Source organism: Neophocaena asiaeorientalis, unplaced genomic scaffold (genome assembly GCF_003031525.2).
Source record: "Neophocaena asiaeorientalis asiaeorientalis breed wild unplaced genomic scaffold, Neophocaena_asiaeorientalis_V1.1 scaffold461, whole genome shotgun sequence".
In the NCBI taxonomy this organism is placed as follows: domain Eukaryota; kingdom Metazoa; phylum Chordata; class Mammalia; order Artiodactyla; family Phocoenidae; genus Neophocaena; species Neophocaena asiaeorientalis.
The window spans coordinates 1,888,654-1,904,654 of record NW_020173230.1 but is presented as its reverse complement, the minus strand read 5'-3'; the positions used below and the strand labels follow the sequence as shown (position 1 = coordinate 1,904,654).

Below are 16,001 nucleotides of genomic sequence, written 5' to 3'. Positions count from 1 at the left end.
TGGCAAATAAATCTAAAGGATGAGTTCCCATAAATGGAATTACGGGATCTAAAAGTCACATGCATTTTAAATTTTGTCAGCTATTTCCAAATTATCCTGCAAAGAGTCTGCACCAATTTCCACTCTCACAAACAGTGGGGGATAGCGTTCATTTTCCCACAATCTCATGAACACTGGATGTCATCAAACTTTTTCATCTTTGCCAATCTGATGAGTGAAATCAGTGATGCCCACATTTTTGTTTGGACTTCTCAATTATAAGTGAAGTCGTTTTTCCTACCTTCATTAGCTACTTGTATTTCCTTTTCTGCAAACTGGCTGTTTTTACCCTTTCCTCTGTTTCTGTTGGGCTTGTTTATCTCTTTCTTACTGATATATGAGTTTTTTGAAAATTAAGGAAAATAGCCCTTTTTCAAATGTTTTGCAAATATTTTCCAATTTGCCTTTTGTCTTTCTTAATGGAACTCTGTGCACTGCAAAATATTATATGTTTTACATATTCAAATTGATCGTTCCTTTTTCTTTAAATCTTCTCCATTTTGTGCCTTCCATCCTCCAAGATGATTTTTTAAATCCCCTGTACGCACTTCTAAGACATTTATTGTTAGGTTAAATCTGAGATCTGTCGGAAATGCATTCTGATCAAAGGGAAAAAAAAAAAAGAAAATCCAGCCAGCCTTTTTTTTTTTTTCCAAATGGCTAGCAAGTTTTCCTCAACCATTTATTGAAGGATCAATAACCCTTCCTGGGCTTCCCTGGTGACACAGTGGTTGAGAGTCCGCCTGCCGATGCAGGGGACACGGGTTCGTGCCCCCGTCCAGGAAGATCCCACATGCCACGGAGCGGCTAGGCCCGTGAGCCATGGCCACTGAGCCTGTGCGTCTGGAGCCTGTGCTCCGCAACGGGAGAGGCCACAACGGTGAGAGGCCCGCGTACCGCAAAAATAATAATAATCCTTCCTGATTTAAAAGGTTAATTTTATCAAATATTATATTCCTCTATAAAGTAGGCTTTATATTAGTACTCTTATTCTGTTCTGTAATCTATCTGTATCCTGTGTCAGGACCTGCCAAACTGTTTTAATTACTGCAGTTTTATGTTGTGCTTTTGCATCTGGAAGAGATTTTCTATATCACTGACCGTAATTTCCCATGGTTTAAAGAAGAGATTGTTGGAGAAAAATTAAGAATGGTACCCTGAAAACTGCAAAAGGAACCAGATAAATTCTGACCTCATGCTCCTGGCCCTGAGAGACCAGACTAGAACTAAGGATTGCTAGGGAAGTGGCATTGTCAGAAAGAAGGCAGATTTCAGGAAGATGAGCAAATGAAGGCTTTTTTTTTTTTTTTTTTTTGGCAAAGAACATGGTACTGAATGAATTGAGAGCATGGGGGCGGGGCAAGAAAGAAGAAGGGAAAAGGGAGGAAGGGAAGGAGAAAGGGACAGATGCAGAGGGAGAGAGGAAGAAAATTATCTGACAAGAGACAGAAGAGATGAGGTTACGTGGTGAAATACAGAAAGCCGGGAGAAGTTGTCATGACCATAAAGAGGAAACAGGTTAAGAGGCAGCAGAGTTTACTTTAAAATTTTAAAAACCTGTACTGAACATCAGAGGGCTTCACCTCTCTGGTTCTTTAATAAGAAAATGGGTAGAATCATAGCTGGCCTGTCTTTAGCAGGACAGAGTGAAATGGCAGATGTGAACGTTGTTTCAGCATTAACTATAGAAATGAAGGTTATAGGAGTTCAGAGTGCTGGTATGGACAGTGTTGGATATTTGACTTATATTACCCAACTTACCCTTTAAGATTTAATATGAATTTTTGAATAGGTAATACATGTACATGATTCAAGAGCCAAACTCATATAAGAAGTTACACACAGAACTATTACTCCTCCCTCTGCCCACTCCACCCACCCCATTTTTTAAAATATAAATTTATTTATTTATTTTTGGCTGTGTTGTGTCTTCATTGCTGTACACGGGCTTTCTCTAATTGCGGCGAGCGGGGGCTACTCTTCGTTGCGGTGCGCAGGCTTCTCATTTTTTTTTTTTTTTTTTTTTTTTTTTGCGGTACGCAGGCCTCTCACTGTTGTGGCCTCTCATGTTGCAGAGCACAGGGTCGCAGGCTCAGCGGCCATGGCTCACGGGCCCAGCCGCTCCGCGGTATGTGGGATCTTCCCGGACCGGGGCACGAACCCGTGTCCCCTGCATCGGCAGGCGGACTCTCAACCACTGCGCCACCAGGGAAGCCCGCAATGGCTTCTCTTGTTGCAGAGCACGGGCTCTAGGCGCACGGGCTTCAGTAGTTGCAGCACGTGGGCTCAGTAGTTGTGGTTCGCAGGCTCTAGAGCTCAGGCTCAGTAGTTGTGGCGCACGGGCGCACAGGCTCTACGGCATGTGGATCTTCCTGGACCAGGGCTCGAACCCATGTCCCCTGCATTGGTAGGCGGATTCTCAACCACTGTGCCACCAGGGAAGCCTCCACCCCCTTTCTTAATCTACCCCCATCTCTAAAGATTCATTCATTTATTATACGGTCTTCAAGTGTTTATTTATTTGCAAACACTAATATTCACATATGTCCCTACCTTCTCCCCTTTTCTTACACGAAAGGAAATATGCTAGATACCTTGCTTTTTATCATGAATATGTCCTAGAAAACATTCCATATCAGTACTTAGAGACCTTTCTCATTCTTTTTTTTTTAAGCTGGTGTGGATGTAACATAATTTATTTAAAGTGTCCCCTGTTGATGAGCATTTGAGTTGCTCCTAATCATTTGTTACTGCAAAAGCTGCAGCACTTAATCACCCTGCACCTATGTCATTCTTAAAGATGTGTGCAGGTGTACCTGTTGGATAAATCCTTAAATTGAGACTTTGGTTTGGGTTAAAGCATTACTGCTTCTGCGGTTTTGTAGGTATTGCCAGATTCCCCTCAGGAGGGCTGTATCATTTTGCACTTCCATCTGCCATGTATGATGGTGCCTATTTCCCCACAGGTTAGCCAACACAACGTGTTGCATCAAACTTTTGATTCTTGCAAATCTCACGGGGAGAAATGGCATTTCGGTAGAGTGTTCTCCATTTTTTGAAATTTTTGCACTTTTTTTTATTTCTTTAACACATTAACAATAGCTTAATAATAGTTATTTTAAAGGGTGTATCTGCGAAATCCAATATTTGGATCATTCTGTCATCTGCTTCTATTGGTTGTTTATTCTCTTGTCGGTCACATTTCTTCATTTCTAGTAATTTTGCATAGTATGCCAGTATTTGTGCATAAAGGAAGAGGCTCTAGGCCTTCCACAATGGGGCCATGCTTTGTTCCAGAGTGTCTGTTACAGTAAATAATAATAATAATAAAGCATTGCCCCATGATGGAAGAGGTTGATCATCTCGTATCAGTTTTCCTAAGCAGATGTTACTCCTTCCAATAGATTCCTTTTCAATAGAAAGGAACTTTATTTCAGTAAAGTTTTCTGAATTTTAGTTTTAAATACTTGTTCTGTTCCTTTATTCCCATTTTCTTCCTCAGGGACTCCGATTTTACCTATGTTGGACATACACACCTGAAGAACAGGCACTAGGTGTTTTAGTTAGATTGTTTTTAGTTTTTTATTACATTTCTCTCCAAAAGGTATCTTGGGAGTTTCTTTCTTATAGGGAGATGATGACAGCCTAGTTCCAGTCTTTTCACTTTTCCACCTCACAAAACCCTATAGGAACAATATAGAAGTAGGCATAGAGAAAATCTACAAACTCTCAAATATGTAACGGTGGGCCAGACCACCCTAAACCAGCAGAATGAGTATGGAAAGCCACAACTGGGAGATCAGCATGGCTGGAACAGTGGGGTGGTCATACTCTGTTCAGTTTTTATTTTACAAAACTCATGTCACTTGATCATTTCCTAATATTCCTCCCTCCCTTCCTGCCCTCTAGGCTGCAGGCTGGTGTTTTGCTGTGTTTTGTTTGTTCATTTGTCTGTTTTTTGGCCATGCTGTGTGGCATGTGGGATCTTAGTTCCCCAACCAGGGATCGAACCTGTGCCCCCTGCACTGGAAGCTCAGAGTCTTAACCACTGGACCGCCAGGGAAGTCCCCTGTTTGTTTTTTGAGGCACGGATTAACAGACAGTAGTCATCGTTTTATTGAAAACACTTGTCCAAAAAAATCACTCAGAAAGCTCAGAAGAATTCAGAAAACTTTTAACAAATTTCAAACACACGCAAGATAGAATCACTTTGAGTAGGGGAAGTGGAGGGTTGATTTGACACTCAAGAGCCTCATCAAAAGTAGCAGAGACTGGTGGAGGTGGGGGAGCCACACACAGTGACACGTGTGCACTCACACAGCTTGACGAAGGGCAGGGCACAGACTATCTTGGTCTAGATAACTGTTTCCTCCTTCAGCAGCGTCTCCCTCTGTATGGAGCTCAGCTCTCCTCCCAAACTCTCCACGTTTTCCAGATGCGAGATCTCTTGGGTCTCCTCAGTACTCTGGGAAATGGGCAACAAATGACAGCTAAGGCAAGCTGTTTCTTGAACGAGGCAGATGGCACCTGGGTGACAGCAAAAGTTTGGGTCAGGTGAGAGAGAGTGTCAAGCTCAGTGCCTGCCCTAGAGGTCGGAAACTCCCTCCTCTGACCTGATTCCCTCTGGTCTGCACCTGCCCTCCTAGTTCTCCCCTCCAATAAAAGGACAAGGCATACAAATAGATGGATAAACTCATGGAACCGTGGCCAGTGCTGGAAGGCATCTTAGCAATTGTCTAACCATTAATAGGTAAGAAAACAAGGTTTCAGAGAGGAAGGTCAAACACAAAGCCCAGGCCTCTTCATGGCCAACTCACTCAAGACCCTCAGTAAGTGAAAGAAAGGAAGAAGAGAATCAATGTTCGTAAGAACAAACGGAGATATCTTGAGTGGATAATAAATGCTGTATTACGGCTAAGACAAAGATAAAAGACAACTATTTTCAGCTTTATAGCAGACTAGCTACTCTCCCACTAAACACAACAAAAATTCTAAATATTTCTTCAAAAACCTATTATTTATAAATGCATCATCGAGCTGACATCAGAGTAAGACATTCTTAGACGCCAAAACCATAGTGATAACAGGAATCTGAAGGGTTAGGCAACCACACAATTAGCCTTCACCTTGGAGACACGCGCTCAACCCAGGTGACCCTGAGTTTCCATTCTGCTGGGCTTTTGGGACACGGAAAAATAACAGGAAAGCCCAGGTCCTGCTTACAGTGGGGAAATCTAATAAGAGTCGGCCACATGAAACTGGAACTGCAAAGTTACCTGCATTGACTGAGATTTCACAAACACAGGCTAGCTCTTACGTGGGTCTGCAGCTAAACTAACGATACCAAGTATCTTGGTTGTGATCCTAGGGTAGTTCTGCACCCAAGCACCGGGCAAATGCAAATCCCTTTGTGAGGAAACAATTTAAATATAGGCCTCAAATAATTTCCAACAATGACAGCAAAAAAATTTTCCAAGGAAAATGAGTTCACAGTCAAAATCCACAGACCATACCAAGAAACAAGGTACCACAGCAAGAGCCTATAGAAACAGCTGTAGAAACAGCAGCAAATAATTCAGTTGTTAAACTTATAAGACACAGAATATAAAATAAGTATGTTTAACATGTATAATAAAAATATATTCAGAGGGCTTCTCTGGTGGCACAGTGGTTGGGAGTCCACCTGCCAATGCAGGGGACACGGGTTCGTGCCCCGGTCCGGGAGGATCCCATGTGCTGCGGATTGGCTGGGCCAGTGAGCCATGGCCGCTGGGCCTGCGCGTCTGGAGCCTGTGCCCTGCGGCGGGAGGGGCCACACAGTGAGAGGCCCACGTACCGCAAAAAAAAAAAAATATATATATATATATTCAGAGAACATATTTTAAATATGAGGAAAAAAGCATAAAAGTAACAAGATTTGGGCTTCCCTGGTGGCGCAGTGGTTGAGAGTCCGCCTGCCGATGCAGGGGACACGGGTTCGTGCCCCGGTCTGGGAGGATCCCACATGCCGCGGAGCGGCTGGGCCAGTGAGTGTCCACAAAAAAAAAAAAAAAAAAAAAAAAATTAACAAGATTTACAGGAAAATACAACTTCTAGTTATAAAATAGATTAACTGAAATAAAAATTTAATGGCTAGGTTAAATAGACCAGACACAGCTAAAAAGTGAATGGGTAGGGACTTCCCTGGTGGTCCAGTGGTAAAGAATCCACCTTGCAATGCAGGGGACGTGGGTTTGATCCCCGCTCAGGGAACTAAGATCCCACATGCCGTGGGGCAACCAAGCCTGCATGCCACAACTACTGAGCTCGCATGCCTCAACTAGAGCCCGCGTGCAGCAAACCACAGAGTCCACGGCTCTGGAACCGGTGCACTACAACTATAGAGCCCACACACCCTGGAGCCTGTGCGCCACAACTAGAGAAGAGAAAACCCACATGCCACAACTAGAGAGAAGCCCACGTGCCACAACTAAGACCCAATGCAGCCAAAAATACATTTAAAAAATAATGATAATAATAAATCTTCTTTAAAAAAGTGAATGGGTAAACTTGAAGATACATCTATATAAGGTATTCACAATGCAGCCCAGAAAGACAAAGACAGAAAATATGAAAGAGAAATTAAGACATGCAGGATAGAGTAACAAGGTCTAACAGAAATCTTCCTGGAGTCCCAAAAAGGACAAAAAGAAAGGGAAAGAAAATGGGGAGGAGATAAAAATGTTTTACAAATGCTGAAAGATATCACTCCTCAGCTTCAGCTCACACATCAAATCATAACACAAACATCCATACTCTGCAAAATACCAAAAAAAGTCTCAGAGAAAAAAAAGTTGCCGCAAAAAGAATGATATTTTTAAAGAGAGCCAACTTCTCAACAATAAGAATAGAAGTGGGAAAGTAATAGAATAATATCTTGAATGCTGAGAGAATAACTGTTAACTTCAAAATGTATATTCAGCAAAACTAACTTTAATAAACAAAAATGAAAGACAATTTCATACAAACAAAATATGAGACAGTGTATCTCTAACTGACCCTCATTAAAAAAGGCAAAAAAGGGCTTCCCTGGTGGCACAGTGGTTGGGGGTCCGCCTGCCAATGCAGGGGACACGGGTTTGGGCCCCGGTCTGGGAAGATCCCCCATGCCGTGGAGCGGCTGGGCCCGTGAGCCATGGCCGCTGAGCCTGCGCGTCGGGAGCCTGTGCTCCTCAACAAGAGAGGCCGTGGTAGTGAGAGGCCCGCGGACCCGAAAAAAAAAAAAAATGAGGGCTTCCCTGGGGGCACAGTGGTTGAGAGTCTGCCTGCCGATGCAGGGGACACGGGTTTGGGCCCCGGTCTGGGAAGATCCCCCATGCCGTGGAGCGGCTGGGCCCGTGAGCCATGGCCGCTGAGCCTGCGCGTCTGGAGCCTGTGCTCCTCAACAAGAGAGGCCGTGGTAGTGAGAGGCCCGCGCATCCCAATGAAGAGTGGCCCCTGCTTGCTGCAACTAGAGAAAGCCCTCACACAGAAACGAAGACCCAACACAGCCATAAATAAATAAATAAATACATAAAATACATTAATTGTCAAAAGTAGAGTCATCATCATTATCATTATTTTAAAAATGATATAAATGAACTTATTTACAAAACAGAAACAGACTCACAGACTTAGAGAACAAACTTATGGTTACCAGGAGGGAAGGGTTGAGGGAGGGATAGTTAGGGAGTTTAGGATTGACAGGTACACACTGCTATATCTAAAATGGATAACCAACAAGGACCTACTGTATAGTACAGGGAGCTCTGCTCAGTATTATGTAACAATCTAAATGGGAAAAGAATTTGAAAAAGAATAGATACATGTATAAATGAATCACTTTGCTGTACACCTGAAACACAACATTGTTAATCAACTATACTCCAATATAAAATAAAGAGTTATAAAAAATCATTCTAGGGCTTCCCTGGTGGCACAGTGGTAAAGAGTCTGCCTCCTGCCGATGCAGGGGATGCAGGTTCATGCCCCGGTCCGGGAAGATCCCACATGCCGCGGAGCGGCTGGGCCCGTGAGCCATGGTCACTGAGCCCGCGCGTCCACAGTCTGTGATCTGCAATGGGAGAGGCTGCAACAGTGAGAAGCCCCCCGTACCGCCACAAAAAAAAAAAAAAAAAAAAACATTCTAAAGGATGTACTTCAGGATAATGATCTTAGATAGAAGGTCTGAGGTTTGATGAGCAGCTAAATTGGTAAATATGTGGGTAAATTTAAACAAGTATTAAATGCATAAAATAATAATAATAATGTATAGAATTTTTTTAAAAAACAGAAGAAACCAAAACACTGGACAAAATACCATATAAGTTGGGGGGGAGGGGCCTTGAATTATTTATGAAGAGAATAAATATGTTGATTAACTAAGCATGTTAAAATGTCAAGAGTAACTATGACACAAATGAAAACAGACCGTATAATTTCCAAACTAACGAGGGAGGAAATGTAATGAGAATTATATACATAAAATTCAATCAACCCAAAGCAAGGCAAGTGAGGTAGAGGGTGGGGAGCAGAAAAAACTGAAAGCACAAACTAAGGTGGCCGAAAAAATACAAATATATCAGTAGTCACAATAAACGTAAATCAACTAAATGCTCCAGACAAAGGTTATAATAAGACTAGATGAAAAAAATCCAATCATAAGCTATCTATAAGAGACATCCAAAACGTGAAGACAGAGACAGGTTTAAAGTAAAAGACGTAACAGGCAAATAATAACCTAAAGAATGTAGAGGTAGTTACAGTAATATCAGATAAAACAGACTTTACAACAAAAAGCATTATAAGAAATAAAAAGTATCACAGCATGATGATAAAAAGTTCAATCCACTAGTAAAATATAGCAATTCTAAATCAAGGTTTAAACAAGATAATAAAAAAGCTTGATGTAATGTTTATAGATAAAAGGTTGCATTCACCATGAGACATGAAAACGGACCTCAGACTAGGCTATAAAGCAAGTCAATAAATCTGAAAATATTAGGACTATATAAACCATGATCTCTCATCAAATTGAAACTAAGTTAAAAGCATTATCACTAAGATACAATAAAAATTCTATGCTTAGGGAGGGGGCGGGGGGAGGAAAAAAAAAAATTCTATGCTTAGAAATTTAAAAGTATATATATATATATATATATTTTTTGCGGTACACGAGCCTCTCACCGTTGTGGAGCACAGGCTCCGGACGCGCAGGCTCAGCGGCCATGGCTCACGGGTCTAGCCACTCCGCGGCATGTGGGATCTTCCCGGACCGGGGCATGAACCCGTGTCCCCTGCATCGGCAGGCAGACTCTCAACCACTGTGCCACCAGGGAAGCCCTAAAAGTATATTTTTAAATAATTCACGGATCAAAGAAAAAATCATAAGGGGAACAAGAAAATATCTGAAATCGAACAACAACAAAAGATATTACACATCAAAATGAGAGCTGCAAATAAAGATGCAATTCTTAGAGGGCAGCTGAAGTTTTAAATGCCTACTTAGAAAAGAAGAAATAATCAATGAGCTTAGATCCTGATTTAGGAAGCTGAAAAAGGAACAGCAGAATAAATACACAAAAAAGTAGTAGGGAGGGAAGTTCAAAATAAGAAGCAAAAAGTAATTAAATAGAAAACAAACAAGGTTTGTTTTCAAGAAAGCTAAGAAGCTGGTTTTTTGAAAACACTAAAAAAAAACCTGATAAACCTCTAACAAACATAGTAATGAAAAAAGAGAAAATTAGGTGTGAAAAAAGTACATAACTACAGCGACTTCCCTGGTGGCGCAGTGGTTAAGGATCCACCTGCCAATGCAGGGGACACGGTTCGATCCCTGGTCCGGGAGGATCCCACATGCCACCGAGCAACTAAGCCCATGCGCCACAACTACTGAGCCTGCGCACTAGAGTCCGCGAGCCCCAACTACTGAAGCTCCCGTGCTGCAACTACTGAAGCTCGCGCACCTAGACCCCATGCTCCACAACAAGAGAAGCCACCGCGATGAGAAGCCCGCGCACCACAACGAAGAGTAGCCCCCTCTCACCACAACTAGAGAAAGCCCGCGCGCAGCAATGAAGATGCAACGCAGCCAAAAAAAATTCTTTTTAAGTACATAACTACAGATACAGCACAAATTAAAAGTTAAAACAGAAAATATTGAGTAATTTTATGTCAATAAAATTTAAAACTTAGATAAACTGTATAAACTTAGAGAAATATATAAATTACCAAAACTGACTCAAGAAGAAATAAAATATCTGAATAGTCCTATAATCATGAAAGAAACTCAGTCATAAACTTAAAATTCTCCCATAGAGAAATGCCATGCTTCTATAGGAAAGCTTAGTTATACAATTAAATACTCAAGGTGGTAAAAATGAATGAAGTTTAGTTCCTCATATTAACATGGAGGAATCGCAAGATTATGCTGATCAAACATAGCAAACTCCAGAAGAAAAAATACAGTTTGATTATATTCATATAAAGTTTTAAAGCATGCAAAACTAAATAATACATTGTTTAAGGATATATATGTGTAGTAAACATGATTGGCATAAATTTCTGAAGAATTGAATCCAGAGGGGAAAGAAGAGGAAGTGACCAGGAACAGCCACATGGCAGAGGGGGAAGACTTCAAAGATATTGAATACTTAATGTTCTAACATGTTTCGTTAATTTTGACAAACCCATTTTTTTCACATTTTAAAATCTCTGAAATGAGGATGTACCTTACAAGCTCTAGCACCTTAGAATTATACTTCGTATCAATTTTTCTTTCTCAGTGGTACATAAAATAAGGGTGTAACTTACAAACGATGGATTCGACAAAACGTGGCTAGTTCTTAAGCTATATGGTGGAAATATGGGTGTACAGTTTATTTATAATTACTTGTATCTTACAGATATACGATAAACATTCTTTGTTATATATTCGATGTATAATAAAATCAAGTTAAAATAGGTTCTGATCATGGGTCAGGTTAAAATAGTGGGAAGATTAGGAGTAGGGACAAAATTAGATGGGATTAAGAATTTCGATGATGACAGTTGGTAAAGAAAAAGCGACTGAGGAATAAGATCACAGATTTCAAGATAAAGAGACAGGAATAGAAAGCCTTAGGAACTGGGATGGTGGTAAGGGAGAGTATGAAAGTGTGCAAGTTTGGTTCTAAAGTCAAGGAGCATAAGAATGGGGAGGACGAGGGTGGCAGACATGGCTGAGGCCCTAGAGCAGTGCTGTCCAGTAGAAACTCCTGCATCCGCACTGTCCAATGTGGAAGCCACTAGGCACACAAGAATGTGGTTTTTGAACATGTGAAGTGTGGCTGGCGTGACTGAGGAACTCAATTTCTAACTTGATTTCATTTTAATTAAATAGCCACAAGTGAATACGGTTTTGAACAGCAGAGCTCTAGAGCGTCCACAGCTCCTGAATCCAGACAGAGGGCAGGGAGAGGGCACCAGCCCTGGGACACTCACCAGCCACTAGGAACAGAAGGATGCTAAAGCCCAGGACGTAGTAAGGCCACTGCACAAAGAACTGCGGGGGGCTGGGCTTCATCTGCAGACTCCGGATCTCCAGGGCATGCAGCAACAAGGCCAGGAAGGCACAGGCCCCTGTGGGTCACAGGGCGGCAGCCTTGCTCTCCTCCCGTGGCTCCCACCTCCACTCCAGCCTTCCTACACCTGTGTGGCTCCTGCCCGCACCCTTGCCCCTTCAGAGCCAATAACTTCCACCCCACATGCCTGTCTCGCCCTCCTTCCCAACTCATCTCAAAGCCCGTGTGCCTCACCTCCCAGGGGCCCCATGATCAGAAATCCCCTTCCCGGGTACCCTCTGTGCCTGTGCTCTTGGCTGACTCCCGATGGGGCCCCCTGGGTGTGACGCTTTGGACGAAACTCAACCTGATTTTCCCACTGTGAGCGTTCCACCTCCTCCATCTGATGGGAGCCTCCCAGGGTAGGGCCTTGGTCAGCCTTTTAAAGTCAAAAGGTTCCAGAGGGCAGAGATGATCTCTTCCATTCATTCATCCAAGAAACATTTGTATTTCATTATATTCTATATTTCAATTCTATTATAACCCTGTACCAGATTCTATGACAGTTGCTGGGACAGAGATTATGGGGAAAAGACCCCCAGACAGATGACACCAAGCCAAGGCTGTGAGGACGTGTCCGCTGGGAATGCAGTTAGGATGAGCCCCAAAGCAGGGGGATCACAAACCCTGAGGGGGCGGGTTGGGGTGGGCTACTTCATTGAGAGGGCAGTGGAGGAGAGGGGCCCTAAAAATCCCCTCTCCAGAGACCACCCGCTCCCCATCTCCGGCCGTCTCCCCAGATCCCCCACCCACAAGGCTGGGGCCCGCCTGCTGCTCCCCACCTGTGAGGAAGCTGATGAAGGCGGACACGAGATTGTGTTTCCGGGTCCTCGGAAAGAGCCGAGATGCAAAGGACACCATGACGACAGTGGTGAGGAAAGACAAGATGACGGCGGACAGCAGGAAAACACGGCCCACGATGATGTAAACTGCAGGGGAGGGAGGGAGAGCTGGCTGGCGCTGGGCACCCTGGCCCAGAGGGCAGAGCCCTGCAGAGCCTGGGCAGGGGTGGCCCCAGAGCCGGGTCGCCATCAGGTCCCAAAGCGTGGCCTGGGACCAAGGCTCCGACCCGACTGCTTTGCCCCCAAGCATGCCCTGGGCTCACCATCTTGTTCCCCATGACATGAAAAAAAAGTTAGATGGGCAATTTCAGACACTGAAATTATTAACCAATTCTTAACAAATACTGTTACATGAATCTGGTTGTATCAAAGCGTAGTGGAAAACCATGTATTGTTTGGGAAAAAACGGTGGCTTTAATAAACAACATAAAATGAAACTGTCGTGATAAAATTTGTTGCATGTGGAAATGTGAAGAATTGCATCCACATTGGTCACACTGAAATAGTCACTGGTGGAAAATCAGAACTCTGTGAGGTCAGGATATTCTGACTCTGCAAGGGAGCCCCTATTTAATTATCCACATTAACAGGAATAGTGAAATAGACCGAGGATCGAGGGGAATTCATTTTCCTAGTGTTGGCGTGATTCAGACCTTGTTAAGGTGAGTCTGTATGACCTCCTGAGCGTGCAGAGGTGAGCGGCTGGGGGAGGGACAAAGAGACAAAGGTGTTGAAGACCCAGATATTCTAGAACCTACCCTGGGGTTAAACCAGGGGTTCTCTAGTACGGGCAGTACTGCCCCCACAGGGGATGTCTGGCAATCCCAGGAGGTAACGGTGGGCATCACAACTAGCGGTGTGTGTGTTGGGGGGGGCGCTAATGGACTCTAGTGAGGAGAAGGCAGGGGCGAATTCAGTTCTGTCCTAGCTGCCCCCACCAGTCCTCTGTCACCCCCCAATGCCCACGCTGGTCCCGTCTCCCAAGCCCTCATCCCCGCCTCCATCCACCCCGTACCGGGTAAGGGTTGTGGCTTCCAGCACTTGATATGGAAGCAGTTCTCAAAGAGGCCACTGAAAAACACTTCCTGGGACTCCTCGTTCACCAGACGAACCCAGAAGGGGAAGATGGAGACCAGCAGTATAAGCAGGTAGCCCAGGGAGGTCAAGGCAGGGGCTATGGCCCAGGTGAACCCCTTCATGTCTTTGTCCTCTAATGTCAGCATCACCTGTGGAGGGGAACAATGAAGGGGGGGTCCTCACGCAACACGGGGTGAAGGAGATGATGCCCGTGGACATGTTAGCACACGTGAAGCTCGAGAAATGTTGATTTCTTTGCCTTGATTAAACTTACAGCCTTACAGACCTCTTCAGTAGGCCTAAACAGTGCATAAAACATTTTCTTCCACTAATTCACTGGGCAATCTTGAGCATGTGGGGTCCCTTCTTTGAGCCTCAATTTCCACCTCTGTAAAATTTCCACCTCTCCCAGCTCTAAAGTTCTAACCTCTCAGTTCTGTTGACACCCACCCACTAGCCACAGAAGAACCTCTCCAGTCAGCTGTAAGCTACTATGTGCCTTTTGAGATTTCAGAATGAGGACCAGGGCAGAGATTAAAACCAGGGCCTGAAGTGCCTTTACTCAGTGACTGGCCTTTTCTCAGGACCTGGGGTATAGACAGACAGGGGTCCACCTGGCCTGGAGGAGCCCTCTGCTGAAAAATGAGCAGAAAATATGCTCACAGAAAGTTTTTTTTTTTGCGGTACGCGGGCCTCTCACTGTTGTGGTCTCTCCCGTTGCGGAGCACAGGCTCCGGACGCACAGTCTCAGCGGCCATGGCTCACGGGCCCAGCCGCTCCGCGGCATGTGGGATCCTCTCGGACCAGGGCACAAACCCATGTCCCCTGCATCGGCAGGCGGACTCTCAACCACTGCGCCACCAGGGAAGCCCGCTCACAGAAAGTTTTAAAAATAGTTTTAGAGTTTCACAGAGCCTCCTGAAGCCCTAGGTACCCTCTAGGCCTGGAGGTCAAGACCCTCAGTTAAGGATCCCTCATAACTTCTCCATCACCACCAGCTGTCACTAAGGATGTCTTCTTGGAAGGAGCACCTGTGATGTGGAAGCTAAGTGCCAACAGCTGGATTTGGTTCTGGATACCCGTGACTGTGTCCCAGCTTTATCACTTGCTGGCTGGGTAACCTCGGGGAACTGGCTAAAACTCTCAGAACCTTGGGTCCCCATTTGGAAAAAAAAGAGGAAATAACACCTGCCTAGTAAGGTCCTTGCCAGGGCCAAGTGAAATGCTGCCAAAGACATGTCAAGCACAGTGCTTAGGGCCCAGGCGTTTGGTTAAAGTTGGAGGGTGAGGGGCCGCCAACTTCTCCTAAAATGCAAACATTCCTGAGGGAAATTCACATCCACCACCCAAGGGCAAATGTATTCAACTAGTCTGCTTTCCTCTCCAGGCTGGCAGGGGAAGGAGAGGGGCGGTTGGAAGCCTGGGTGCGGCAGGCAGGGCGGGCCCTGTCCGGGTGGCCCCCAATGACCCTGGCCACACGGCGGTGCAGAATGGCGACATCAGGGGGTGAGAGACAGGACATGGGAGGTGGTAGACACCCCAAGACAACAGCCCTTCTTTCCAAGTCATGCCCAGAGCCAGGCCTGGAGGCTCCTGCCTAAGCAGACAGCCTGGCAGCACCAAGCTTCGCAGCTGCGCACTGCTGTGTACAAGACAAGGCCCTCGGAGTGAGGGGTTTCCCTCTCCTCTCCGCCCCTGTGTGTGCCCACGCACTGGGGCCCCTCCACGCTCCCCATGCGGATGCCCCTCTCGCTGCAGCCGGGGGCAAGGAGTGTCTGAGGCTTTGAGATCTGCTGATCACCACAGCAGAACAAGCCTGATGGTAGAGGGCAGAGGAAATCTGCTGTCTATAAAAGGGTTAACAGCTGTTGACCTCCGACTGCTGTCAGAGTGCTTGGAAACTTTCTAAAGCACTCTCTCCTCTTTCTGTTGTTCATTACTTCCTTTTCTTCAGGTCTTCCCCCCTGAAAAATTTATCCTGCCGTCTCTGCAACGCTTCCCTTTCGATCTTCCCTCCACCCTCTGGCCAGTACTGGTGAGTCACCTGAACTTCAGGGCCTCGGTGTCCTCTACTCTAAGAGGATGAAGACCAGAGAGCCTTGAGTCCTGGCTCTAAAGCTCTCCAGGTAGGAGCCATGGCGGCATCTTGACCCCCATCCTCTGGATGGAATGGAGAACCCTGGACATTTTCCGTTGATGGTCTGAGCCCCTTCCTGCCCCCCCTGCCCCCCCAATGAACCTCAACGTGTCTAAAGCTGAGCTCGGTGTCTTCCCTACTTTAGTCACCCTCTCCTTCCCCCACGCTCTAGCCTGGAGCTCCTGCAGGCTTCTCCATTTCTCCCACACTTCCACCTCCTCAGCATTCCTCACCTTCTCAGCTTTTCTTTCATAAGGTTTCCCACGAACCCAGCCTCTTGCCTCCACA

General features: G+C 45.1%; 1 protein-coding gene across 4 annotated transcripts in view; it reads right to left on the bottom strand.

The window, feature by feature from the left end:
- Positions 1–4,131: 4,131 nt before the first annotated feature.
- TMEM225B (transmembrane protein 225B) overlaps positions 4,132–16,001 on the bottom strand; it is a 29,751-nt gene continuing 17,881 nt past the window's right edge. For all 4 annotated transcript variants that reach the window (XM_024745358.1, XM_024745360.1, XM_024745361.1 and 1 more), the window contains 4 exons: positions 13,515–13,725; positions 12,440–12,586; positions 11,539–11,676; positions 4,132–4,566 (listed from right to left, as the gene is read on the bottom strand). In XM_024745358.1, the coding sequence (XP_024601126.1) occupies positions 4,394–4,566; positions 11,539–11,676; positions 12,440–12,586; positions 13,515–13,725 (669 nt within the window). In that variant the 3' untranslated portion in view covers positions 4,132–4,393. The remainder of the gene's footprint in view (positions 4,567–11,538; positions 11,677–12,439; positions 12,587–13,514; positions 13,726–16,001) is intronic.